The following is a 27,370-nucleotide window of genomic DNA, read 5'->3' on the forward strand; positions in this document are numbered from 1 at the left end:
CCCTTTCGTGTCCCACCTGGCTCTCCCCTGCTCTCCTCTTCACGCAGGGAATGCACCGCCTGCCCCTTAGGAGCAATGAACAACATCTGCCCCAAGCAACTCTGCAGTTAGAGCTGGGGGCTCCTCCCTGATGCCAGGAAATAAGGACTTAACGGCCCTCTTCTTCCCCTTCCTGCCAGCCAGAGAAAACCTAGGTCCTGTGTCACCAGAGCAGCTAAACACAGTAGGTAACCACCTCCACAAGCCTATCCCTGTCTCCAGTTGCCCAGGGTATGTGTCTGATTGCCACCGATTCCTGCCAGCTGCTTTCAGCCTTTGCACGTCATCCGCAGGACTCTGTGTCCACGCTCATTCCTCCGCTCTCCCACATCTGGGTACCCGGTTTGTGCCCATTCTGGGGGACAGCTGCAGACTTCACCACTTCCTCCGTTTTAACTCATCAAATATTCATGGAGCATCTGCCGCATCTGGGCTGCACCTGGGACCTTAGAACTGGCGGAAGCAGTCCCTTTGTGGCGACCTCCTCTGTCAGCCTCAGAAAGATCCTGTGACAGCTTCTGGGATTCTCATTTAGTGAGACCGTGCCTGGACCCAGCACAGGGGTAAGGGTCAGCTGGACAGACAGAAAGGAGCAGATGTGCAGATGCTAATGCTTATAGACACACAATGCAAGCTCTTGAGCCGGGGCTATTTTCTTTTCTTGCTATGTGTTACCTCCATCCCCACACCTGGAATAGCACAGTAAATGGAGTAGGAACTAATTTTGATAACAAAGGAAATCGAGGCTAACGTGAGACATTCTTTTTTATGTACTGACTCGTAAGACCTAAGGGAAAAAACGTGTCACTAAGTAGCATTCTCTGGTTGCCTGGGGAGCCCACCCACACCATCTCCCACACCAAAAAATCCTGTATCACTTAGCTGTAGCTACAGAGAGGCAGTATCTGGTCGAGTGTGCAAGTTCTAGAGTCTGTCTCCATTCAGAACTTGCTAGCTGAGTGACTTTGGGCAAATGATCTCATCTACACGGATCAGTTTGTCACTGATAAAATAGGAATGATAATAGTACTCTCCTCGTAGGGATTTTATGAAGAGTAATCAAATTAATCCTTGTAAATACTTAGGCTAAGTAGCTACTATTTATGTGCGTTTGGTAAATATATAGAATTGTGCTTTTCAGTATGTGTTCTTTTTTTAAAAAAAAAACTTTATTTCCTAAAAACAGAACATTCTCATCACAAAAAAATTTGGCCGGGGTTGGGGGGTGGGCGCCTGGGTGGCTCAATCAGTTGCGCACCTGACTTCAGCTCAGGTCATGATCTCATAGTTCATGAGTTCAGGCCTCACGCTGGGCTCTGTGCTGACAGCTCAGCCTGGAGCCTGCTTTGGATTTTGTGTCTCCCTCTCTCTCTGCCCTCCGCCCATCGTGCTCTGTCTTTCTCAAAAATAAATAAGCATTAAAAAAATTTTTTTTAATTTTTTTTGAGAGAAAGAGAGAGAGAGAGAGGGTGCAAGTGAGCAAGGGGCAGAGAGAGAGAGAGAGAGAGAGAGAGAGAATATCCCAGGAGGGGCAGAGGAGGAGATGGGTGTGGGTGTGGGTGAGGGAGACAGTGAGAAGCAGGGCTCACCTGAAGCTGGGCTCACGTTTTACCCTAAGCTGAGCTTGAGCTCATGAACCTGAGATCATGACCTGAGCCGAAGTCAGATTAATGACTGAGCCATCCAAAATTTTCTTAAATACTGAAAAGTGTAATGAAGAATATAAAACTCATCCATAATCGGGGATTTTTATTTTTCTTTAATAGATTGTTAGCGTGTGTGTGTGTGTGTGTGTGTGTACATAAAAAAGATTTGGGATGATGTCTATATACTGTTGCTGGCCTTTATCCTGAGTATTTCCCCACGTCATTAATTTCCTTTTAAAAACAATGTTTGTTGTCTGCCTGGCATTCCATTGTTTAAATGTAATGTCATCACTTTGTATAATGTCCCAATTGTTAAAATATGCGTGTTTGCTTTCCTATGTACTTCTGTGTGTGTATATTTAAGGAAGTGTTTATGCATTCATGGAAAGATATGTACCTGTGGGTATATATGAGCTAACGGACATGTTTGTGAGAATGACATCTAAGTCCTTAGAGGAGGCCTCTATAAAAGAGACCAGGCGGGGCGCCTGGGTGGCGCAGTCGGTTAAGCGTCCGACTTCAGCCAGGTCACGATCTCGCGGTCCGTGAGTTCGAGCCCCGCGTCAGGCTCTGGGCTGAAGGCTCGGAGCCTGGAGCCTGTTTCCGATTCTGTGTCTCCCTCTCTCTCTGCCCCTCCCCCGTTCATGCTCTGTCTCTCTCTGTCCCAAAAATAAATAAACGTTGAAAAAAAAAATTTAAAAAAAAAAAAAAGAGACCAGGAATGAGGTTAAGTTAGGTTAGGAAGAGATGTGATATTTGGTATCAAGGGCCCTTTCAGTCTTCTTACATCACTGTCTTCTGAGGCAGTAAGACAGGGACAAGAGAGGACAGGAAGGAGTTAAGCCACCAGCCACCATTCACAGACAAGAAGGGTGAATGAACCCTGGCTTGAGTCCAGGTCAGCTCCCTTTAGGGAGGCATGCAGTTTCCTTGCCGCCCCTCTTCCCCACCAAGAAGTCCCCTGGCCAGGGCCCATCACACTCGGTCCCCCAAAATAACTCATGAAGTTTCCACAGAGAGTTCTTGCCTGCTTTTCTTTTCTGGACACCACAGATCTTTTGCTAGGTCCATTCTGTGTGCCTCTGCAATAGCTGAGCCCCTCCCTAGAGGTTATTCCATAGACACAATGGAATTAGGCATATTACCATCAGAGCACATTGGTGTGAGGCTTTCTTTCTTTCTTTCTAAGTTTATTTTATTTTGAGAGAGAGAGCAAGCAGGGGGAGACAGAAGAGAGAGAGAGAATCCCAAGCAGGCTCCACACTGTCAGCCCAGAGCCAAACACAGGGCAGCGTCTCAAACTCACAAACCACAAGACCATGACCCACGCCAAGCCGAAATCGAGAGTCAAACGCCCAACTGACTGAACCATCCACACGCCCCGAGTGAGGCTTTCTGATCAAAAGCGGGAATCTTATCTGGGCCACAGCCTGATATAATCACCTCTGGGGTCCTATAGTATCTATTCTTTTATACTATCGTTCAGGTTTGACCAACTTCTGCTGGTTGACTGATTTTGTAAATAAAGTTTTTCTGTAACAGCCACGCTCATTCATGCACATATTTGGTATGGCTGCTTTTGCACTGCGGTGGCAGAATCTAGTAGTCGTGACAAAGCCTAAAATATTTACCGTCTGGCCTTTAAGAAAAGGCTTGCCACCCCCTGCTAAGTCCAAGAGTCATACCCTTACCTTCAAAGGCCTTCCACAGATGATTTGATGTCCTCATTGGTGTGTGATCTCTCCCATCTCTTTGGCTGTACTCGCTCTAAGCCATGAAGACTCTCTCTGGTCTAATTTGCTCTTCCTCACCGCTATGCCTCTTCTCAGATTGTGCTATCTACTTGAAAACGCTCTACCCAGAGCCCACTAGGTCCTCTTCTCAGTTAAGTAGCAGCTGAAACTCCACCCCCTCATGAAAGCTCCCTGGACATTTGGGGGCTGATTCTGGGTGCTCTGGAGGGCACACCGGGGCCCCTTTCCCTGGCAGTGTCACCACGGGGAGATGCTGTCACCACGGGGAGATGCAGCCCATGCAGCCTCCCCCAGGTCTCTTGACACCCTTTAGAGAGTTGTGTACCATGTTCTGATTCCGTTCTGTTTTCTTTCTCCTCAGACTTCTTTATCGGTCAAATCTTTGAACACACTCTCACACCTAAAAGTCTAATAAAAACAGATGCCTGCTTTTTGCCAACAATGTGATACGTGATTCTAATACAGGGAAAGACTCGGGGCCATTTCCTTGGATTTCATTGCAGATGGAATTTGGCCTCTAAGAAAGCTTCTAGCTATTCCTTCTTTATGTGCTGGTTTAATTATGAAGATGCGCATAGTGAGCAAACCACACTGGCTTTTTCTGCTCAGGGCTTGTGGTGCTAAGCGATTGATTGCTGCCTATAGACTTGTGATACAAACATTGCAGCAGGCCACTTGGGAAGACTAGGAGTCTTTATTCCTAGAAATCTTCAAAAAGAAAAGGTTCTGGAGTTATTGTTACATACTATGTGGAACGAAACAAGAACAGAGAAATCGATGGAACAAAATAAGATGATTCTGTAAGAGTTTAAGATATAATAAATGTGGCCTTGTAATCTGATAGGAAAAGAAAGACTTATTTATTAAATGGAATAGGGATAAAGTAGCTTTGGGGGAAAAATCACTTTAGACTAACATGCAATAAAATAAATGACTGATGGATTAATAAATAAAATATGTTAAGGGGCACCTGGGTGGCTCAGTCGGTTGAGTGTCTGACTTCAGCCCAGGTCACAATCTTGCAGTTTATGAGTTCGAGCCCCACATCAGGCTTGCTGGTCTCAATGCATAGCCTACTTCAGATCATCTGTGCCCCTCTCTCTGTCCCTCCCTCGCTCGCGTTTTCTCTCTCAAAAATAAAACACTAAAAAAATATGTTCAAAATAAGCTAAGAAAATCCACAAGAAAATGGAATTAAATATGTATTAAACCTCTAAAAATATATAGACTTTCTAGGCAAAGAGAGGCAAGATTAAATCATTCACAAAGGAAAAGATGAACAGATTTTCATATACAAAGATTTCACATGATCTTAAAAAAAACATGGAAAAAACACACAACAAAACTGACAAATAGTTCATATCTGCTCTATATAAAGAGTTCTTCCAAATTAATAAGAAAAACACTAGGAACTCAAAAGATAAATAGGCAAAGAACATAAACAATATACTAAAGAAAAAAGCAGTTAGCATATTAAAGTATGAAAAAATGAGAAAAACTGTAGTGTATCAGGTATTTTGCTAGGTATTTTATATACCTTTAGCCCATCAAATGCATTAACTCATTAATTCATTTTAAAAAAGAGACTTTGCAGCTATAATTATAATACAGTGTGCATCCTGGAAGTACCTTTAGAAAGAAGATAGTCCAAGTAGTTTTTAAATTTTATTAGTATCTCTTATTTCAGTGTTAATATATTCGTATGGCTTAAACTTTAAGGAGTATTAAAGGTGTACAGTGAAAAGTCTTCCTCTGGCCCCTGGCCCTCCATCTCTGTCCCCCAGAAGAACCACTGTTTAGTTTCTTATGTGTCCTTCAGAACTGTCCTCTGCATACACCAGCAGGGTAGCTCCTTAAAACACACACACATCAGCATGTTATGCCAACTGTTTTACACTTTGCTTTTCATGCTTAACAACAGACATCCGGGGCGTCTGGGTGGCTCAGTCAGTTGAGCGTCCGGCTTCGGCTCAGGTCGTGATCTCAAGCCCCACGTCAGGCTCTATGCTGACAGCTCAAAGCCTGGAACATGCTTCGTGGATTCTGTGTCTCCCTCTCTCTCTGCCCCTCCCCCGCTCGTACTCTGTCTCTCTCTCTCTCTCTGTCTCCCCAAAATAAGTAGAACATTAAAAAAATATATATATATACATCTGAGAGAACTTTCCATATGAGTACATTAAGATTTTTCTTACACATGCATCGTATTCCATTCTGTAGATGTACCAGATTTTATTTGACCAGCTTCTGCTGATGGCCATCGTTTCCAGTATTTTGTGTACTTGTATTTTACAAGCCATCTCACAGTGTACAATACGGTTTGCACAGTATAGCTTGCCTCGTACAGTATAACTTTGCCCAAGTCTGGGTATATGGGTAGGACCCATTCCTGGAGATGGAATTAGTGGGTGAAGCGGCATGTGCATTTGTAATTTTGTTGACACTGCTCCATCGCCCTCCATAGAATTGTACCAATTTCTAGTCCCACCAGCAGTGTACGAAAGTGTGAAAGGGACTCATCAATAACTCCGGTGAGTTACCAAATTTATCTTCGCTAATCTTAGAGGGAAAAATGTCTCTTTGATGGAGTTTTCATTTTCTTTTCTCTTATGAATAAAGCTAAGAATCATTTTCCATATCTAAGCATCATTGTCTTTCTTTATTCTATAAATTTTCCATCCCTATCTTTTTGCCTGTTTGCCTTTTCATTAATTTATGTGTTACAAAAATGAGTTCTAGAGGGAGTTCATTTTAACCGACTGGGTCACCCAGACACCGCTAGGGGAGTTAATTTTAAATCAGTACAAGATGGCAGAGGGGGACCAGACAGCATGGACCAGGGCCTGTGGAGCCCACAGACCAGCGACCCAACACCAGGGTTAACCACATCTCTTCCGCAACCTTCCTAATACATATTTAAAAGTTGGTGGTATATAAAAAAGAAAAAGAAGATCTGTAAGTTGCAGGGTTTTTGGTTTTGGGGTTTTTTGCTTTTTTACCTTTGACCTTAAAGCAGCTCATTTTTAGAGATAAGACCCCGAGGCTTAGGAAGTGAAGCTCCTTGTATAGGAGGTCCTCAGCTTACCAGCGGGCAGGGGTCAAAACCAGGCTTAGGTCTTCTGACTCCCAGTCCGGTGGGTGTTAGTTGGCTGAGCTCCTGATTTGTACAGGTAAGAGAGCCAGGGTACTCCCGCTTGTCTAAAAGGAGACTGGATTGGGTGTGCGTCCTTTGTCATCTTCATGCAGACAGACTCAGCCTACCCTGGGAACGGAGACCAGCTTTCCCTCTCCATCTCATGGTCTGTATCACTGGCACCCCCAGCCATCTCCCAGTTAGTCCCTTTGTATTTATTTGCTCTTCTTTTCTCCTTTCGCCTCCCAGCAGTCATTGTCCAAACCTGCTTTTTTTCGGCAAAATTCAGAGAGAAGGAACTTCAAACTGCTGGACACTAGGAAGCTGAGTCGGGATGGATATGGGTCCCCTTCCAAAATCAGCCCCCCCTCCACCCCCAGCAGCCCTGATGACACTTTCTTTAACCTTGGAGATCCGCAGAATGGCAGGAAGAAGAGAAAGATACCCAAGGTAAGGCTTGCAGCAAACTTCGTGTGCAGATAGGTCCCCTTTCCTGCAAAGGAGGGCTGCAGAGGAATCTGGGCAGAGAACTGAACACTGGGCCGTCTTCTGCCTGCCTCATCACAGGCCAGGCAGCAGGCTGGAGTGTCTGAGCCTTTGTCATGATAGTTACTGTGGTCCTGTAGCCTTCCTCTTAGCCCTTCTTCTCCCAGCCTCAGCTCTGCTTGTGATCCCACACCACGTTTCCAATGCCCCTCCTCCAAGGGCCTCAAAAAGCAGAGCTCCGTTCCTTGTGCTGTGACTCAGACTTTGGTGAACACCAGCTACAGAGGTGGCATCGTGTGAAGCCTGTGCTCCGGGCCAGCACTTGTCAAAAATATCTTTCCTGGCTCTTTGAGAGAGAGAGAGAGAGAGAGAGAGAGAGAGAACCCGAGCAGGGGAGAAGCAGAGGGAGATAATCCCCAATAGGCTCCACGCCCAGCACAAGCCCAATGCTGGGTTCAGTCTCACAACCGTGAGATCATGACCTGAGCCGAAATCAAGAGTCACGCTTCACTGACTGAGCCACCCAGGTGCCCCTTTGCTGCCTCTTTTCAACCGCAGAGGTAAAACATCAAAGGATGTTTCCCTTTCCTCAGCTCCAGCCCTGCTGTGCTGGTCCCTCTTCACTGGCCACTTGGGTACCAACTTCCTATGAGGACTTTTAGAGCAGGAACTCTTCATTTCAGAATACATGGATGGATGGATGGGATTTAGAAGTCATGAAAGCAATAATATCATGTAAAATTTTGTGTGGAGAGTTTTGGGGGGATAGATGGAAGAGGGAGAAGATGATCTATAGGTTTCATCAGATTTCTCAAAGTGATGCATTGACCTGAAAGTCATGGGACATTTACAAGCTGGTTCCTCCTGACAGTTTGGTTAATCAGTATTTTGAGCCATAATTTCACCCCTACCACACCCATTCCCAACATTCTCATTCAAGTGAAGTGAAGTCACCTTGACAATCAGAGTGCGTTCTGAAGAATAAGGACAGCCAAGGTCAGGTGATTGAGAAAAGACTAAAACCCACAGCCTGGTGGGAGGGGGATGTAGGTGGAACAGGGGAGAAGACATCTTGCTGACAGAGGGCAACTGGAGGGGCCAGGGTGGAGCCAGGCCTCCTCCTTCTTCTACTCTCCTTGTTGGGCCTTGTCCTGCCCAGAGTGTGGTGCAGGTTGCATACTGATTATTTGATGTTTGCTGAATGAGCTCCACTAACACAGGGACCCGGTGTCTTTCAGCACAGACTCACTCCCGGGCGTCCCGTCGACTGCCTTCCACAGTCACTGTCCTGTGCTATCGTGATAGCTGCTCCGGGGCCCCCAAAGTGTGGCATCTCTAGGCACTCCCTTAACTCCCCTTCCGCTTTTTCTGGAACTGTTCATAGGTCTCTGAAATATCAAAATCCTACATTTGCGGAATAATTAAAGCTGACCGTTCACATCTGTACTGACAGCCTTACCATTATTTTAACAAATGAAACAGAGATAATCAAATGAATTACGTGTTGGGTTAAAAGAGCTTTAACACAACTCTAAGTTTGAGTACATGATTTTCTTACCAAGCGTTTAACCTCTGTCTCCTACCCCTGTCCTTTTACCCATCACTCCCCCATGTACTATTTTAATGTCTTTTATTTAATTATTAGAAAAAAATTGTTTTAATTTTTTTTTGTTTTTAATGTTTATTTTTGAGAGAAAGCGTGAGCGGGCAAGAGGTAGAGAGAGAGGGAGACACAGAATCCAAAGCAGGCTCCAGGCCCCGAGCTGTTAGCACAGAGCCCGAAGTGAGGCTCCAACCCACTAACTGTGAGATCATGACCCGAGCCAAAGTCGGACACTTAACCGACTGAACCACCCAGGTGCCCCATTTTTTTTAATTTGAGAAAGAGAGCACAAGTCAGGGAGAGGAGTAGAGGGAGAGAGAGAATCCTAAGCAGGCCTTATGCTCAGTGCAGAGCCCTTTGTGGGGCTCAATACCGCAACCCTGGGACCAAGACCTGAGCTGAAATCAAGAGTCAGACACTCAACCGACTGAGCCACCCAGGCGCTTCTCATATTTTTTAAAGGTTTTTTGAGACTGAGGGAAAGAGAATGCGTGTGCGCATCTTATGAAAGTAGAGGTGGAGGGAAAGCAGGGCTAGTGCTGCCACTATGTATGTGTTTAATTTGCAAATGCAGCAGTTCGTTCCATGTTAAGATACTGCCTGAAATGGAAGTGTCACCGGCACTTACACAGTGCACAGGCACTTGGCCTGCCCCTCCCCTGCTCATGCTCTGTCTCCCTCTCCCTCAAAAATAAACATTAAAAAAATAAAATAGTACATTCACACTGTTATACAACCATCACCACCATCCATCTACAGAACTTTCCATCTCCCCAAATAGAAACTCTGTACCCGTGAAACACTAACTCCCCATTCCGCCCTCCCCCCAGCCTCTGGCAACCACTGTTCTGCTTTCTGTCTGTACAAATTAGCCTATTCTAGGTACCTTACGTAAGTAGAATCTTACAATCTTTATCCTTTTGTGACTGACTTATTTCACTTAGCATAACATCCTCAAGTTTCATTTATGTTCGAGCATGTGCCCAAACTCCCTTCCTTTTGAAGGCTGAATAATATTCCATTGTACGTACCACATTTGGTTTACCCATTCATCCCTTGATCGACATTTGGATGTTTTCACTTCCTGGCTATTGTGAATAATACTAGCATCTCATTTATGCATTGTCTTATTCCATAGGAAATGGGGCTAGCATTAATATTCCAGTGGTTAGAACATGTGTGAAAACCAGCAAGTGCCATTTCATGGGTCTGAGCTCTGAAGGAAATGGCTGCTTCATAAGAAGAAATATAAATAAGCCACACTGCAGGGATTAGGTGGTGAAGGCAGAGACCTCATTCAGGTTCAAGGCAAAGCCAGGACAGGGTTAGGAATGAGGAATTCACCAAGAGAGCTGTCAAGGCCAGTGTTGGGCCACCTCGCAGGACCCAGAGTGTGCAGGTGTGCAAAGATGTGGCAGGGCAGTGTCCTAACAGTCTGCAGAGCTGAGGGGCCGGGGCCCAGGCCCGCCACAAGGAGACCTGGAGAATGAGCCACCTTCCTCCATTGGCGGTCCAGCACTCCGGCTTGTGGAGAGGAGCTGCTGAGCTGCTTCAGGGACTGGGGCAGAGGGACGGAGGGCAGAGATGGGGATTGGCAACAGCTAACCCACTGTGCCCACCTGCATGCCCATCACCCAGTTCATCATAGCACATCCTCTCTCCAGTTCTTCCAGTGCAAAAAAGAATATAAAACTTTTCAAGGCAGCTTATAAACACAGCTCCCCTTTAAAATCACCAGTTGGGGCGGGGGGGCGGCGCCTGGGTGGCTCAGTCGGTTGACCGTCCGACTTCGGCTCAGGTCATGATCTCACGGTTCGTGAGTTCGAGCCCCGTATGGGGCTCTGTGCTGACAGCTCAGAGCCTGGAATCTGTTTCAGATTTTGTGTCTCCCTCTCTCTCTGGCCCTTCCCCTCTTAAGCTCTCTCTCTCTCTCTCTCTCTCTCTCAAAAATAAATAAACATTAAAAAAAATTTTTTTTAATAAAAATAAAATAAAATAAAATCACCAGTTGGGGAGTACCCAGCTGACTCAGTCAGAAGAACGTGTGGCTCTTGATCTCAGGGTCATGGGTTCAAGCCCCAGGTTGGGTGTAGAGATTACTAGGGAAAATAAACTTAAAAAAAATAATAAATTCACCAGTTGGTTTGCCTTGACTATACACAGGTAGACTTCCCTTCCTCGCAACCAGGTGGAGCCCAGGAGGCTTCCACTGGTGAAATTTGCAGGTGCTGTAAAGCCTGGTGGGAAGTGACCCAGGGCTTCAGTCACCCGATGGGTCTGCTAGAGTCAGCTTGGAAAATGTGCTGCTCAGTAGTGGTGCCTGCCGAGCGGTAAGAGAGATCATGGAAGGCCTTACAAGTGTGGATGAGCATTCCTCCGCAGGAAGGGTGGTATGCGGGGTGCAGGGCATGGCTATGCAGCCCTGAGCTAGAACTCGAAAGCTGCTGTAATCCCTGCCCGCTTCCTGCCCACAGCTGCTCACACAGTCTTTGGCGTGTTTCCTACAAAACGGGCCCTGCCTGGGAAGCTTTTTATTTTTGCTGTCTCTTCCCTTTTCTTCCCCCACCACCGCCCCCCACCCCGGGGGGCACAAAGACTGCTCCCAAATCACAGTGACATCGCAGCATCGAAGGGGGAGCGACTGTCACACAATTAGCCAATGAAATTGCCTCCCTGTGTCTCAGCTGGATGTGTTAGTATATTCAGACCTCCCCTGTTCATACATCAGGGAGGCTGGCAGCCTCCTTTACTGTCCTCGACAGTCCTGTTCCTGTCTGGTAGAAAGGAGTAATTGAGAGATGCCAGTGGGCCCGTGGAAAGCGGCCCCTCCCTCCTTTCCCGGCCTTCCGTCGTCCTGGAAGAGAACGAGCAGCAAAGGAATCCCAGCTGCACATGGAGAGGAAGCCACTAACACTGGCTTTTCTTCTCCCGGTGTCTGGCAGTTGGTATTGCGAATCAATGCCATTTACGAGGCCCGGAGAGGAAAGAAGCGTGTGAAGAGGCTGTCCCAGTCAACAGAGAGCAACTCAGGAAAAGGTATGACCCCCCGCCACCATCCCTCGCGCCCCATCAATCTGAAAACAGATTCTTCCTAAAAGAGGCTTCCTGTGGTTCAGAGCTGGCTCACCAAAGATGAGAACAAGTCAGCCCTTTGTAAGAATCTCCTGTTGTCCACGGGACAGCGAGGACCCAGGAAAGACCTCAGCCTGGTGGCCTGTCCCGTGGTCCTTTGACTGTCCACCCATCAAGTCAGCCCAGTGCCGCATGCTCTGAGCTCACCATGGGAGCAGTTCTCTTTGCTTAGCACACATACAAGGAGCCAGTCTCTTTGGCTGTATTATTTTGATATAGGTACCATCCAAACTAGAGCCGCATTCACGTGGAAGTACATTTAGTTGGACAAAGACATAGTTTGTCCATGACATTTAAATTGAAAAAAGAAAATAGCCCCTCTGAAGTAGAAATCTTGGATTTACGTGACTGCATGCAAAAAGTTTCCTGTGTTAGAAAAACACATGCAATTTTCTTCTATTGCCGTTTTTTGTTTGTTTGTTGTTTTTCTGTCCAGTGACAGATGAGAACAGTGAGTCTGACAGCGACACCGAGGAGAAACTGAAAGGTGAGAAGAGCAGGTGGTGTGCAGGGCGCATGCAGATGGCTGTGGCGCTTCCTGCTTAACGTGGGAGACAGGACAGAGTGTCCTCGCACGAGCCGGTTGGGAAAGGTGTGAATGTGAGGGGACAGGGGACCCACAGGGTTGCTCAGGGGCCGGTCAGTCCTGAGCATGACCAGATAGGACCTGTTCGGTCACTGAGCCTGTGGCTCCAGAGATCCAGGGTGGATACCACTGCAGTGGCCCCCATTCCCATGCCTTTCCGTTATCGGTGTTTTCCACTGCTGGCCTGGGACTCCAGGCACCTGGGCTCTTGTCCCACTCCCATGAAAATTGCTGTAAGATCAGGAGGAAATCACTTAAGATCTCAGGGCCTCTATTCCTCGTCTTTCAAATGAAGTCACTGAAGTAATTGGTCTCTGTAGATCTAAATTCATTGACTTCGGTGTAGGCTTTAGTGAGTTTTCCACAATTTCTCAGACCCGGGGTGGGGGGAAGCCAAAGAAAGCCATAGCCCAGGGCTGCTGAGGGAGGTGATGGGGACCGGTCTGCTTGGCATCCCTGCCTCATTCACCTCTCATGCCCACCTGCTTCCCGGCCCACCTCAAGAATGAAGCAAGTCCGTTTCCATCACATAGAATGATGGCAGGAGGGAAGGTGGGTGGGAGCTCTGAGTTAGTCATGTCTCTGCCCGTTCTGTCACACAGATGTTCACAAAGTTCCCCGCTCCAAAAGCCTTGTGGTCTGGATTGTGTCACATCCCACAAACTGGAAGATGAAGGGAATAAGTGAGGGGAGGAGTCAGCGTCCCCCACCCCATCTGACAGAGGGACGCAAAGATTACTCAAACCACTGCACCAAGTCCACACAACAGACCCATGGCTGAGCAGAGCCCCCGCGTCCCGGGCTTCCGCGCCCCCCACGAGCCGGGTGGCCTATCCAGTGTGGCTCGCCCCGAAGTTGGCAGGGACCCCAAACAAAGGGCTCTGAGCTAATTTGTTAAATGCGGGAACACTTTTTTAGGATTGGAAGGAACACACAGGCTGTCACAGCCCCGTGCAGTGCCTCTTTGGGAAGACAGTGGCACGCTGGCACTCACTGTCCCTGTCCCCCTAGCTCACAGTCAGCGCCTGGTCAATGTGAAGTCACGCCTGAAGCAGGCTCCGAGATACCCATCCCTTGACCGGGAGCTCATGGAGTACCAGCAGAGGCAGCTGTTCGAGTACTTTGTGGTCGTGTCACTGCATAAGAAGCAGGCCGGGGCTGCGTATGTGCCCGAACTCACCCAGCAGTTCCCTCTCAAGGTATGGGCCCGGCCTCTGTGGCCTGCCAGGGGACTGCGGCGTTCTTGCCAACTTTGTGCTGGTATTCGTGGCTTCTGGGAGGTGTGGGAGTCTGAGGAGCACTTGGTGTCTGGAATCTTGAACGCGGGTCGTAACTAGGGTATATCAAATGCAAAAAGCTGCTGCTGGAGAACTTGGGAGGTCCCAAGAGGTGGGAGATTCAGAGACTCACAAGTATGGACAAAAACACTGACTCACTTCCTGTGGTCACTGTGCTGTCCCGACCAGCTTCTTCGTCCTCCCCGTCTCCCTACGCAGCCACGTCTCTCCCCAGGCTATGCTAGAAGCCTCTTTCCCATCAGCCACACGACTGTCCCCTGGGAGTGTGTGTTTGCTGAACATCTGTGCGTGTGCTGTGCACCTCTGGGTGTGCACCAGGTGTGCTAGGATCCCGTTCTAAGTCTAACATGGTTCGCGGCTGTGTGGATGTGGCTTTACCATACATTAAATCAGGTACCCAAAATGCACTGGCACTCAATAAAGCCTAAAATAGCATGGCCTATAATATATATATATATATATATATATATATATATATATGCATATATATATATATATTTCTTATATCTACTATATATATATTATTGTTATATCTATATCTATATATATTGTTATATATATCTATATAGAGAGATATAGATATGTTATATCTATCTATATATATAGATATGTCATATATATCTATATATATCGTTATATATATATATATATATATATATATATATATATACCGATATATATATCTATATATATTGTTCTTAGTCTTTGATATCACTATTAAATGGGTTCCACCACATTTCAATTCAGTCCACCCAGAATTTACTGAGACCCTATTACATTCAAGCTGTTTTCTGCTTGGCCCTACTGTTATAAAGATGAGCAGAATATGTTTTCCGTCCTTAAGAAGCTTACACTCTGACAGGAGGTCATAAGATAAGCATACAAAGACTCATGAGGCAGAATGTGACACTGTACGTGGCCTTCAGACAATGAAGGTGTTCAGAGACAGGAAGAGGGGAGGGAGGATGTGTCCTGGTCCCCTGAGGGCCTCCTTGTGCTGCCACTGCCCAAGCATGATCCCAGCATCTATGCTGGGCCAGCTTCCTTTTGTCCTGTCCACTGTGGTCCAGTGCAGTAATCAGGTCCTTGTAGTTTAGGACGGAAACTAGGTATCACTGAAGGAAATCATGGGCGCCGGCCCTCCGGACTGGCTCTGTTCACCTGCGTCCAGCTGACCTCCAGGGATGGTGTCCAGAAAACCCCAAAGCTATGAGTATGCCCACATTTGGTTGAGGCCTACACGGAGCAAGCACCCAGGCACAGAGGACTGTTCTTTTATCCTGTTTACTTCCCTCGGGGCCTAGCACAGTGTTGTATTCGTGGCAATATTTAATCAGTGTTTCAGGAATAAAGGCCTTAATTCATGAATTAATGATTGAATCACTATAACTATTGAATGCTTATAGTTTCCAACCTGGAATCCCCAGGCTCCTAGACATCCACATAAAACTTTTGAGGGGAAACATGTATAGTCATTGTTGGAAAGGGGACCAATCTGGAAATGTATCAAGAAAAAGTCCTCTATAATCCCACTCCACAGAGATCATTGCTGTTAGCATTTTGTCATGTTTCCTCCCGGACTTTTCTCATAGTGTAATTTTCTTTCTTTTTTTTTTCATTTTTTAAATTTTGTTAAAGTTTATTTTTGAGACAGAGAGACAGAGCATGAGCAGGGGAGGGGCAGAGAGAGAAAGAGGCAGACACAGAATGTGAAGCAGGCTCCAGGCTCTGAGCTGTCAGCACAGAGCCCCACACGGGGCTCGAACTCACAAACCACGAGATCATAACCTGAGCTGATGTCAGACACTTAACCTACTGAGCCACCCAGAACCCCTCTCATAGTGTAATTTTCTAACAAAATTGATATTGTACGTTGTATAATCTTTGCATCGTGTTTCCTAAATGTATCATTATTTATAAACATATTTCCTATAAATTCTAAAACATTTTTTTAATTATATAAAGCTCTGTTATGTGGGTATGCCCTATTTAACCAATCTCTTTCTGCTGGAAATGTATCTTGTTGCCAGTGTTTCTTTACATTTCTATTTTGAATGCTGTGTGACCATTCTGCGCATGCATTTTTACAGATCAGGCTATTTTATATCTTCTTGCCTTTGCTTCCTCCTTTCTCCTCCCTTCTAACTTTTTCTTATGGTTTTTATCCCCCACTTCTAGGGTCACCTTGACCAAGATTTCCCCTCCATACTTGCACACTAGAGATCATGCCTGCCATGTTCCATTAAAATGCTTGATATCATGTAATTATCTTTATGACAGTTCATGCAGACTGGGAAATTTTCCAGCCATTTATGATCGCTTGTATTTGTGAGAGACCTCTTTATGTCTCACTTCCCATAAATGAGCTTGTGTGCATGTGAGAGCACCCATGTACACATATGGGTTGATAACGCCTATGTTGATGACAGCATGTGTAGGTACATGTGTGTACACACGTATGTGTGCCATGCATGTGATCTGAGGGTGGGCGCATCCACAAGGATAGGCCAAGTCAAAAAGTGCTGGAACTCGCCTCCCTACAAGGCCTACTCTTTAGTTCTCTAAGGGTTTCCACTGTGAAAAAATGTCATTGTTCTTTCCTTTTGTATTCCTTGGAATTTATGGGCCTTCACTCTGCGATGATTAATGACCCCTTCCAGCAACTACACCCAGCAGGTATTTGCCTCTCTGTGAGATTATCCAAGGGTAGCCAAAATTAATGCTTTGGCAATGGTCTGAGCTAGTGAATTATCAACTCAAAAACTGCTCCTGGACAAGCTGGAATCTCGTTTGTTATGTTTCATCATGGATGGAAGAGGGAACCATTATTCTCTCAGTAGTGACTATTGATTCTGAAGAACAAAAACCAAAGGACAATTAATGACTGGCTTTAGGTCTATAAATAGTGGCTGTGTTTCATTCACTGATAGTTGTCTCAACCATTAATATCAGTAGCAACTTTAATTATATTTGCTCTAGCCCAAGGGGAATCATACTAGAAGTAGGTTTTATTTTTCTAGTTTTTTTTTAAATTTTTTTAATGTTTTTTCATTTTTGAGAGACAAAACACAAGCAGGGGAGGGGCAGAGAGAGAGGGAGATACAGAATCTTAAGCAGGCCCCAGGCTCTGAGCTGTCAGCACAGAACCTGACACGGAGCCCAAACTGACAAACGACGAAGCCGAAGTCGTATGCTTAACTGACTGAGCCACCCAGGCGCCCTTAATTTGTTCTGTTTTTTAACAAGAGGATATTCATCCAGTCTATGATGTCAGATAAAGCAGAGAGAGACAGAGATTGAGAGACTAGAGATTAAGATTCCTGGGGCACCTGGGTGGCTCAGTCGGTTAAGCGTCCAACTTCAGCTCAGGTCATGGATCTCACAGTTCTTGGGTTCAAGCCCCCTGTCAGGCTTTATGCTGACAGCTCATAGCCTGGATTCTGCTTCAGATTCTGTCTCTCCCTCTCTCTCTTTGCCCACCGCCCCCCCACACACTCTGTCTCTCTCTCTCTCTTTCAGAAATAAGCATTTAAAAAAATTAAAAAAAAAAAAAAAAAAGATTCCTAGCTAGATTCCACACAAGTTGTGTGATCATGGGCAAGTCACTTAACACATTAGGGTTTATTTCCTTATCTCTTAGATAAGAATGTCATGGAGTGCCTGGGTGGCTCAGTCAGTTAAACATCCAACTTCAGCTCAGATCACGATCCCATGGTTCGTGGGTTCGAGCCCCATATAGCTGTTAGCTCCGTGCTGTTAGCTCAGAGCTGGAGCCTGCTTTGGATTCTGTGTCTCCTTCTCTCTCTCTGCCCCTCCCCCCTCATGCTCTCTCTCTCTCTCTCTCTCTCTCTCTCTCAAAAATAAACAGTAAAAAAAAAAAAAGTAAAAAAAAAGGATATCACACTTGATGATGTCTAGTTTCCTTTTGATTCTGACATTGAAGGTCATTGAAATTCATTGAAGTTTACAGTATAATATAATTTGACTGGATGTATTCACTAAGAAGTGTCATAAAATGTCTTTGCATGGGGTACCTGGGTGGCTCAGTCGGTTAAGCGTCCGACTTCAGCTCAGGTCACGATCTCACGGTCCGTGAGTTCGAGCCCCGCGTCGGGCTCTGGGCTGATGGCTCAGAGCCTGGAGCCTGCTTCCGATTCTGTGTCTCCCTCTCTCTCTGCCCCTCCCCCGTTCATGCTCTGTCTCTCTCTGTCTCAAAAATAAAATAAAAAACGTTAAAAAAAAATTAAAAAAAAAAAATGTCTTTGTATGGATCGAGGCTTTCTTGGGCCCAGAAGTTGGAAGACCAGATTTGAGGCTCTGTCCTGCAGATTCATGAGTCTCCTAGTTGAAGGGGATTGCTATGACACTTTTTCCTAGTTGATTAAAATAGTTATATTCCAGAATGTTAAACATCAAAGATATTTCTCTAAAACAGACCAGTTTTTTTCTCCTGACTTGCCCCATGAGACTAGAGTTAACAGTGCCCTGGGGGAAAAAGGCCCCAGCAGACTGAGCTGCAAACCCTTCCCAATGTTAAGGTGGTGGTCTCCGCTGTGGGAAGGTGGAAGATGTGGTCTTGCCAAACATCTGCCTCTCTCTCCACCATGCTGGGGTTTATTCCCCAACCTTCTCTCACCCTTTTCCCTGCAGTTGGAAAGGTCTTTCAAGTTCATGAGAGAGGCTGAGGACCAGCTGAAGGCCATCCCCCAATTCTGTTTCCCTGATGCCAAGGATTGGACTCCTGTCCAGCAATTTACCAGGTATGTGCTGGTGTCTCCCTTCCCCACCCCGAAAAGCTAAGGCAAGAACCAGGGAGGGCGTCAGAGATGGCAGATGTCATAATTCAATCCTACCATTAAGCGATCCCGATGGGCCCCAGGCTAGAGGTTTTCCCCACCGTGTTTTAAAATGGGTATCTTTTAGAAGATACAAATCACCTTGCTAAGCATGCCCACTGAACGTGGGCATACGTTTGGTTTATAAGCCTCTGTGAAGGGCAAACATAGTTCTTGGTCTAGGAGATGCTAGAGAAACATTACCCATCACCCTTTCCTTGTCCCTTGTCCCTTGTCCCTGGAAACATTTCTTTAATAGCCCATCCAGCTGTTACTCGGACTGTGACAGGTTTACATTTCTGCTTTAACCCACATTGTTACATACCAAAATTTTTGTTATCGGATGTGTTAGCAATTGACCAAACTCAGTAGGCTGCATACGCTGTGTTTGAGGGACGCCGTGTTCCTTGAAGTTGGCCCAGCAGTCTCTAAGGGCAGTCTGAGCTTCCGGTTGGCTCTGAAGAGACAGTTCTCAGGGAGGGTCACCCGAGGGGCAGTTCCAAGGGGGGCACAGAACTGCCCCAGTCTTCAGCTGCTCCTTTACTGAGTCACATCCCTAGGACAGCAAAGGCCATCTCCTCCTGGACCTCACTGGGGGCAGGAGTCACGATAGATTCTCCATCGGTGACTGCTGTGTTTCGGGCAATGGGACGGTTCAGGTGATAGAATGCTCTGAGAGCTCAGGGTGAAGAAAAATCCCTCATTACTCTCAGGGTGCACTGGCACTTTGGGTCTCCCTCTCCCTGACACACACCCCAAAACTATAGGCGCACAGAGTCCCTGCACAGAGACGGACGGGCAGGACAGACACAGGCAGGTCCCTGTGATTGCTCACTGCCTGGTGTCTTTGGTTGTGTTCTGCTTTGTAATGCACTTTTGTTTCCCCAACCACAGTGAAACCTTCTCATTTGTCTTAACTGGAGAAGATGGGAGCAGAAGGTTCGGTTACTGCCGAAGACTGCTGGTTAGTACATTCAGCTCAGTCTGCAGAAGAGGCAGGAGGTGTGACAGGTTAATCAGAGGAGTTAAAAACATGGAAGATTTGGGGGAATCACCTAAGTCTCACAGGTAGAAGGGAACAACAGTTCTGTCTCCTTTAAGAAGAAAATACTTGCTCCGTTATTTTCCTTGCCAAATGAAAGGCCTTTCTCTCTTTAAGCCAAATGTCCTTTCTTTTTTTTTTTTTTTTTTTTAATTTTTTTTTTCAACATTTATTTATTTTTGCGACAGAGAGAGACAGAGCATGAACGGGGGAGGGGCAGAGAGAGAGGGAGACACAGAATCGGAAACAGGCTCCAGGCTCCGAGCCATCAGCCCAGAGCCTGACGCGGGGCTCGAACTCCCGGACCGCGAGATCGTGACCTGGCTGAAGTCGGACGCTTAACCGACTGCGCCACCCAGGCGCCCCAAGCCAAATGTCCTTTCTAATAAAACATGCTACACAGACCCAGAGAGCTTATAGTGCACATTCATAATGGCTGCTAAGGGTCAAAGAAAGGTAGTTCTCTTGTTCATGATGCAGATCATTCAAGAGTGTGTTCTTCAGGGGCTCCTGGGTGGCTCAGTCGGTTAAGCATCCAACTTCGGCTCAGGCCGTGATCTCACCATCCATGAGTTCAAGCCCCATGTCAGGCTTTGTGCTGATAGCTCAGAGCCTGGAGCCTGCTTTGGATTCTGTGTCTCCCTCTCTCTCTCTGTACCTCCCCCACTCACGCTCTGTCTCTCTCTCTAAAATAAAAACATTAAAAAAAAAATTTTAAGTCAGGATTGGATTCCAGTGAAATGACCATGCTAACCCATTTCAGAGCTTGTCTTTTTGAGACTCATTCTTTTGAAAATCTTCAGTGGAAGCAAATTGTTTCTCTCTGAGTATATTTGAGTCTTTGACATAAGCCGATATAATTTAGAGTCAAGAATAATGCACAGCATACAGAAGGTATATTCAGTAATTATTTGTTGAATTAATAGTGAATAAAAAGTATGGGTAGCAATTTAAAAAGTTAAGTGGGAAAAAAATAAAAAGTTCAGTGGGATAATAAGTTTTCTTGATAAAATTACTATGACATAATGAGATTGATTTTCATCTTGGTTTGAAAATTAGCTTAAAAGGCAGTTTCCAAAAAGATTTTTCAGGAATGATTTCTGACTTGGAATTATCATTCTAATAAGCAACATGTGGTTTCAAGGTAACTCCTTAAGAGGAACCAAAGGGATCTGGGTGAACAAGTTTAGCTTCCTTCCTTTATGGCTCCATGGGCCATTTTGAGTGCCTCCTGTATGCACAATACCCTCAATTTGGTCCCTTCAAGAGAAGAAAAATATATATACTACATGGCCAGAAGTGCTTCCCACTTATAAAATGGGGTATGGGTAACTACTTACCTCAGTCGTTTTCAAAAGGTTCCGTGTGTGGAAACATCTGGCACATAATATGCACTTAAAAATGTTTGGGTTCTCTTCTCTGAAGTGCTAACACTCATGATTTCCTTGTGTTTCACCCCAAAAAGCCTGGTGGCAAAGGGAAGCGTCTCCCTGAAGTTTACTGCATCGTGAGCCGCCTGGGGTGCTTCAGCCTCTTTTCAAAGGTGAGGACTGGGGCCTTAGTGGAGGGAGGACACAGGAAACACCCGGACCCCTGGTACTTTTATAAGCGTATCCTGACATTTTCCTTCCCACTTCTCTTGTCACTGATATTGGAAATGAGAGCTGATGACGGTTGGTGCCCAGGAAAAGGGGGTGGGGGGAGAGTCAAAATAAGTGCAGGTGGAGGATGGAAGGGGGTGGAGGATCTTCCCAGAATATTCCTTATGGTTTACTTTCGTACCTCTCAGCCCTGCCTTTTGTCATATTAGCTTTTGCATGACAGAAAGGCCACTATAATGGATGGATGTCTAAGTATCCGTGTATATATATGTGTGTTGTGTGTGTGAGAGATTTATTATTGTAATTGTGCTCTAAATCTATCAAAATCCTTAATGTAATTTGGTCCTCTTTTGGGGAAGATAAGCCAATGTATCAAGACCTAGGAACTGCTGTATTGAATTGGCTCATCCATTCTACTATTCGGTGGGTAGAGAGAAGCTAATTACTATCATATATGATAATCTTAAATATTAGGTATAATCCAACATTCATTTCCTACATTAACGAGACATGACCATCTAATCCATAAATTGATTTTAAGTTCTTCTTGAGCATATATTTTAATTTTTTTTCAACGTTTTTAATTTATTTTTGGGACAGAGAGAGACAGAGCATGAACGGGGGAGGGGCAGAGAGAGAGGGAGACACAGAATTGGAAACAGGCTCCAGGCTCTGAGCCATCAGCCCAGAGCCCGACGCGGGGCTCGAACCCACGGACCGCGAGATCGTGACCTGGCTGAAGTCGGACGCTTAACCGACTGTGCCACCCAGGCGCCCCTTGAGCATATATTTTAGTCTGAGCTTTCTTTTGAGAACTGAAGTCCTATGTCTACTGTCCATGGATGGAAAGCAGCATTTCCTAAAATCATTCTGAAATAAGTCTACTTCCTGCCCACCGTCCACTTATACACAGAGGAAGCCTGACTTCTACTGATCTGGTGTAACCTCTTGCCTTGGTAGAACTTATACTTCTATTCAAGTCTGTTAGAAATAAAGGATGATATCAACTTGTCTGTGTTCCTCCCTCCACTCCAGTGAGGTGGTAAGCCTTTCACATTGAAGTTGGTCATTTGCAGACTCTAGGAAAGCTATGCATTGCTGCTCATGTGGGTCTTTCCGAAGGGGTTGTTTAAATTTGTTTTTTAATGTTTTATTTATTTTTGAGAGAGAGAGAGAGAGAGAGAGTATGAGCAGGGGAGGGGCAGAGAGAGAGGGAGACACAGAATCCACAAAGCAGGCTCCAGGCTCTGAGCTGTCAGCACAGAGCCTGACATGGAGCTCAAACCCGTAAACCACAAGATCATGACCTGAGCCAAAGTCAGACTGAACCACCCAGGCGCCCCCCCCTCCCCACCCTGCCCAGGGGGTTTTAAACATGGAAATAAGGCTGTAGGTCACAGCTTTTGCTGTTCAGAGAATGCTTATGAAAGGGAGAAGTGGAACCGCTCCCATGAGTTAGTCTAGCGTCCAGTGGCAGCTTTGGAATTCACATGAGCCCCGTTGTTTTGTCGTGGACAGGGGCTGACAAGCAAGTAAACGTATTAACATACTGTATGTGTGCAGTTCTGTGTTTTCATGGTAGTTTTGTTACTGGGGATATTGAAGGGTGTGTATGATAACTTGCCAAAGACCACACAGCAAATATGCTGGATAGAACCAGAAACAGAGCTTTAGCAAACTGATCTCTATAAACTCGGCCTATTTCCAGGTGAGGGACAAGGATGACTAAAATGACAAATTGTCCTTTTGTACAGAAAAAGGAATCAGAGGCGCCTGGCTGGCCCAGTTGGTAGAGCATGCAGCTCTTGATCTCAGGGTTGTGAGGTCAGGGTTGTGAGCCCTACACTGGGCCTGGAGACTACTTAAGAAACAAAAACAAAAAACAAAGAAAGAGGAATCGTCTTTAAGAAGAACAGCTCTCAGGGGTGCCTGGGTGGCTCAGTCGGTTAAGCAACTGACTTCGGCTCAGGTCATGATCTCACAGTTTGTGGGTTCGAGCCCTGCATCTGACTCTGTGCTGACGGCTCAGAGCCTGGAGCCTGCTTTGGATTCTGTGTCTCCCTCTCTCTCTGCCCCTCCCCCACTTGTGCTCTGTCTCTGCCTCTGTCTCTCTGTCTCTCTCTCTCAAAAAATGAATAAAATATAAAAAGAAAAAGAAGAATAGCTCTCAGGGGTGCCTGGGTGGTTCATTCGGTTAAGTGTATAACTTCAGCTCAGGTCATGGTCTCATGGTTCATGGGTTCGAGCCCCACATCGGGCTGTCTGCTGTCAGCTTGGAGTCAGCTTCAGATCTTCTGTCTCCCTCTCTCTCTGCCGCTGTCCTGCGCACGCTGTCCCCCCCCCACCAGCTCAAAAATAAACATTAAAAAAAAAGGAACACCTCTCAGAATCTCTGAAGAAAGGTATATCATTAAATATGACCACAGTCACACTTTGTAACAAACCACAGTAGCTTAAAGCAGCAATCATTTATTCTTACAGACCTGCAGGTCGGCCGGGGCTCAGCTCAGCTCATCTCCCCCTTCCCCCCACCCCTGGGCTCGCTCTTGCGTTGTGGGCGGGCCGGGGGCTGGCTGACCTGGGCTGCCTGGTCTCTGCTGTAGGCTGCAAGGCTGGGGCTGGGGCTGGCTCACATGTCTGTCATCCTCCTTGGACGGCGAGCTGGCCTGTGCGCCCCTCCAGCAGTTCTCGGGGCTGTGGCAGAAGCCCCAGAAGGCCGCGGAGACACGCAAGGCAGCCTTCCCGAGGCCTAGGCTTAGACCTGGCACGCTGTCACCTCTGCCTCAGAATTCTTCATCCTTTTGTTATTGCCACCTAGCCAGAGTTCTAAGATTTTTTTTTTCCCTTTGGGGCACCCGGGAAACTCACTCGATTGAATGTCCGACTTTGGCTCAGGTCGTGATCTTGTGGTCTGTGAGTCCGAGCCCCGTGTCGGGCTCTGTGCTGACAGCTCAGAGCCTGGAGCCTGCTTCCCATTCTGTGTCTCCCTCTCTCTGCCCCTCCCTCTCTTGCACTCTCTCCGTCTCAAAAATAAATAAACATTAAAAAATAAAAAAAATTAAAAAAGATTTTTTCCTCCTTCATGGCCTCCCCTCATAAAATTCTTTTTAATTTTTTTGTCATATTATTTTTTTATTGTGCTAAAATATACATAACATAGAAGTCACTATTTTAGCCATTTTTTAAGATTTTATTTTTTTTAATTTTTTTTTTTTAATGTTTATTTTTGAGAGAGACAGAGAGAGACCAAGCATGAGCAGGGGAAGGGCAGAGAGAGAGACACACACACAGAATCCAAAGCAGGCTCTAGGCTCTGAGCTGTCAGCACAGAGCTCAACGTGAGGCTCGAACTCACAAACCCGGAGATCACGACCTGAGCCAAAGTCGGATGCTTAACTGACTGAGCCACCCAGACGCCCCTTAAGATTTTATGTTTAAGTAATCTCTATACCCAATGTGGGGTTTGAACTTACAACCCCAAGATCAAGACTCTCTTGCTCTACCGACTGAGCCAGCCAGGCACCCCTATTTTAGCCATTTTAAGTGTGCAGTTGATTAGCATTATGTTCATTCACATTGTGTGCAACTGTCACCATCATCCATCTCCAGAATTTTTTTACCATCCTGAATTAAAATTCTGCACCCATTCAACACTAACCTCCCCGTTCCCTTCCCCTCCCAGCCCCTGGCACCCACCATACTACTTTCTGTCTGTGTGAGTCTGACTACTCCAGGATCTCATGTAAATGAAGTCATATATTTATCCTGTTGTGACTGACTTCTATCACGTTAGCATATGTCCTCAAACTTTATCCATATTGGAGCATATGTCAGAATTTCCTTCCTTTTTAAGGCTGAATAACAGTCTATTGCTTGTATATATCACATTTTCTTTATCTGTTTATCCATAGATGGACATTTGTGTTGTTCCCACCTTTTAGATATTGTGAATTATGCTAACCTGAAAATGGCCATTCAGATGTCTGAGTCCCTGCTTTCAAATTTTGGGAGTACATACCCTTTTAAGTGTGAAATTCCTGGATGGTAGGGTAATTCTATATTTAATTTTTTGAGGAACTGCCACACGTACAATCTTTTTAATTTTAATAAGAAATTTTATTTAACCCACATATCTAAAATACTAGTATTTCAGCACTTCATCAATATAGTCATTGATATTTTACATTCTTAATTCTGTATTTTGAAATCTACTGAGTGTTTTTACATTTATAACACACATCTCAGTTCAGACTAGCCATATTTCAAGAGTTCAATACCTACACGTGATATTATTATAAATGGGTTTTTTAAGTTAATTTGTTTATTTTGAGAGAAAGAAAAGGAGAGCGTGAGTAGGGGAGGAACAGAGAGGGGGAGAGAGAATCCCAAGCAGGCTCCGTGCTGTCAGCACAGAGCCCGATGCAGGGCTCAGTCTCACAAACTGTGAGGTCAAGATCTGAGCCAAAATCACGAGTTCCATGCTTGGGGCACCTGGGTGGCTCATTCGGTTAAGCATCAGGCTCGGGTCATGATCTCACGGTTAGTAAGTTCGAGCCCTGCATCGAGTTCTCTGCTCTCTCTGCTGTCAGCACAGAGCCCACTTCGGATTTTCTGTCTCCCTCTCTCTCTGTCCCCCTCCTCAAAAATAAATAAACATTAAAAAAAAAAGAGAGAGAGATGGGGCACCTGGGTGTCTCAGCCGGTTAAGCATCAGGTCATGATCTCACAGCTCCTGTCTTCAATACTTGTGTCGGGCTCTGTGCTGATAGCTCAGAGCCTGAAGCCTGCTTCGGATTCTGTGTCTCCCTCTCTCTGCCCCTCCCCCATTTGTGTTTTCTCTCTCTCTCTCTCTCTCTCTCTCTCTCTCTAAATAAACAAAAAAAATGTATGCTCAACTGACTGAGCCACCCAGGTACCCCTATAAATGGCATTTTTATTAAAACTCTTTGATCCACAACTAGATTATGGAGGGTCTTACATTTAGACCTTTTAGAATAACAGTTTTATTGAGATGAAGTTTGTAAACCATAAAATTCACCCTTTAGCACATCCACACAGTTGTGTAATTATCACCACAATTATAGGACATTTTTATCAACATTTTTATAGAAACCCCTATACCCAGTAGCAGTCACTTTCTACTTCCAGAAAGCAGTCTGCTTTCCGTCTGTATGGATTTGTCTCTTCTGGAGTTTTTATCCAAATGGAATCATACAAGAAGTAGCCTTTTGTGACTCGGGTCTTTGACTTAGCCTAGTATTTTCAAGGTTCATCCCTGCTAGAGTATGAACCAGTATCTCATTCCCTGTAGTGGCTGACTATGGCATATAATGGAACATCACATTGTGTTTATCCACTCTTCAGCTGATGGACATTTAGGTTATTTCCCCTTTTTGGCTACAGTGAATAATAGGGTTTTTTTTTTTATTTTTTTTTAATGTTTATTCATCTTTGAGAGACAGAGAGAGACAGAGCATGAGCGGGGAAGGGGCAGAGAGAGGGAGACACAGAATCCGAAGCAGTCTCCGGGCTCTGAGCTGTCAGCACAGAGCCCGACGTGGGGCTCGAACTCACGAACCATGAGATCATGACCTGAGCCGAAGTCGGAGGCTCAACTGACTGAGCCACCCAGGTGCCCCTGCTGTGAACATGAATGTGCCAGTTTTTGTGTGGACGTATGTTTTCATGTCTGTTGGGTAAATGTCTAGAAATGTAATTGCTAAGTCATATGGTAACACTGTGTTTAACCTTTTAAGGTACTGCCAGACTGTTTAGCTATTTTACATTCCCACCATCAGTGCATGAGGGTTCCAATGTCTCCACTTCCTTGCCAACACTTACTATTGTCCGTCTTTTGGTTTTAGCCCTCCTAATGCGTGTTAAGTGGAATCTTATTGTGGCTTGTGTTTGCATTTCCCTAATGGCTACCCCCAGAGAGACTTTAAATCCACAGATATACTGTATATCTTTTTATGTACTGTCGCCCCTTAAAAGGCTACAAACCATTATAGTATCTAAGTTTTCTTCATCACCACCCCCAAGAACCAATTTTTATCCCCTTAGGGACAATATCGCTCCCATTAAAAATGCATATGTTAGCCCAGTAAGTTACATGTCCAAACCCAAAGTCAAGCGGGTCAAGGAACTTCACCCCTTTGGTGGAAAGAACTGCAAAGGCACAAGGCAGAGGAGGGGTACACAGAAAGGAGATTTGGGAC

General features: G+C 45.6%; 1 protein-coding gene across 5 annotated transcripts in view; it reads left to right on the top strand.

Moving 5' to 3' along the window:
• Positions 1 to 27,370, top strand: part of DENND2A (DENN domain containing 2A) — a 102,736-nt gene that overhangs the window by 50,141 nt on the left and 25,225 nt on the right. For 3 of the 5 annotated variants that reach the window (XM_086688650.1, XM_086688657.1, XM_086688640.1), the window contains 7 exons: positions 6,819 to 7,019; positions 11,601 to 11,694; positions 12,227 to 12,277; positions 13,388 to 13,575; positions 18,325 to 18,434; positions 19,404 to 19,473; positions 21,017 to 21,094. In XM_086688650.1, coding sequence (XP_086544776.1) covers positions 6,819 to 7,019; positions 11,601 to 11,694; positions 12,227 to 12,277; positions 13,388 to 13,575; positions 18,325 to 18,434; positions 19,404 to 19,473; positions 21,017 to 21,094 — 792 coding nt within the window. The remainder of the gene's footprint in view (positions 1 to 6,818; positions 7,020 to 11,600; positions 11,695 to 12,226; positions 12,278 to 13,387; positions 13,576 to 18,324; positions 18,435 to 19,403; positions 19,474 to 21,016; positions 21,095 to 27,370) is intronic. The other 2 variants (XM_086688645.1, XM_086688661.1) reach the window with 2 other exon arrangements.

This window comes from Puma concolor, chromosome A2, assembly GCF_028749965.1.
Source record: "Puma concolor isolate L17-30 chromosome A2, mPumCon1.1.hap2, whole genome shotgun sequence".
Taxonomy (NCBI): domain Eukaryota; kingdom Metazoa; phylum Chordata; class Mammalia; order Carnivora; family Felidae; genus Puma; species Puma concolor.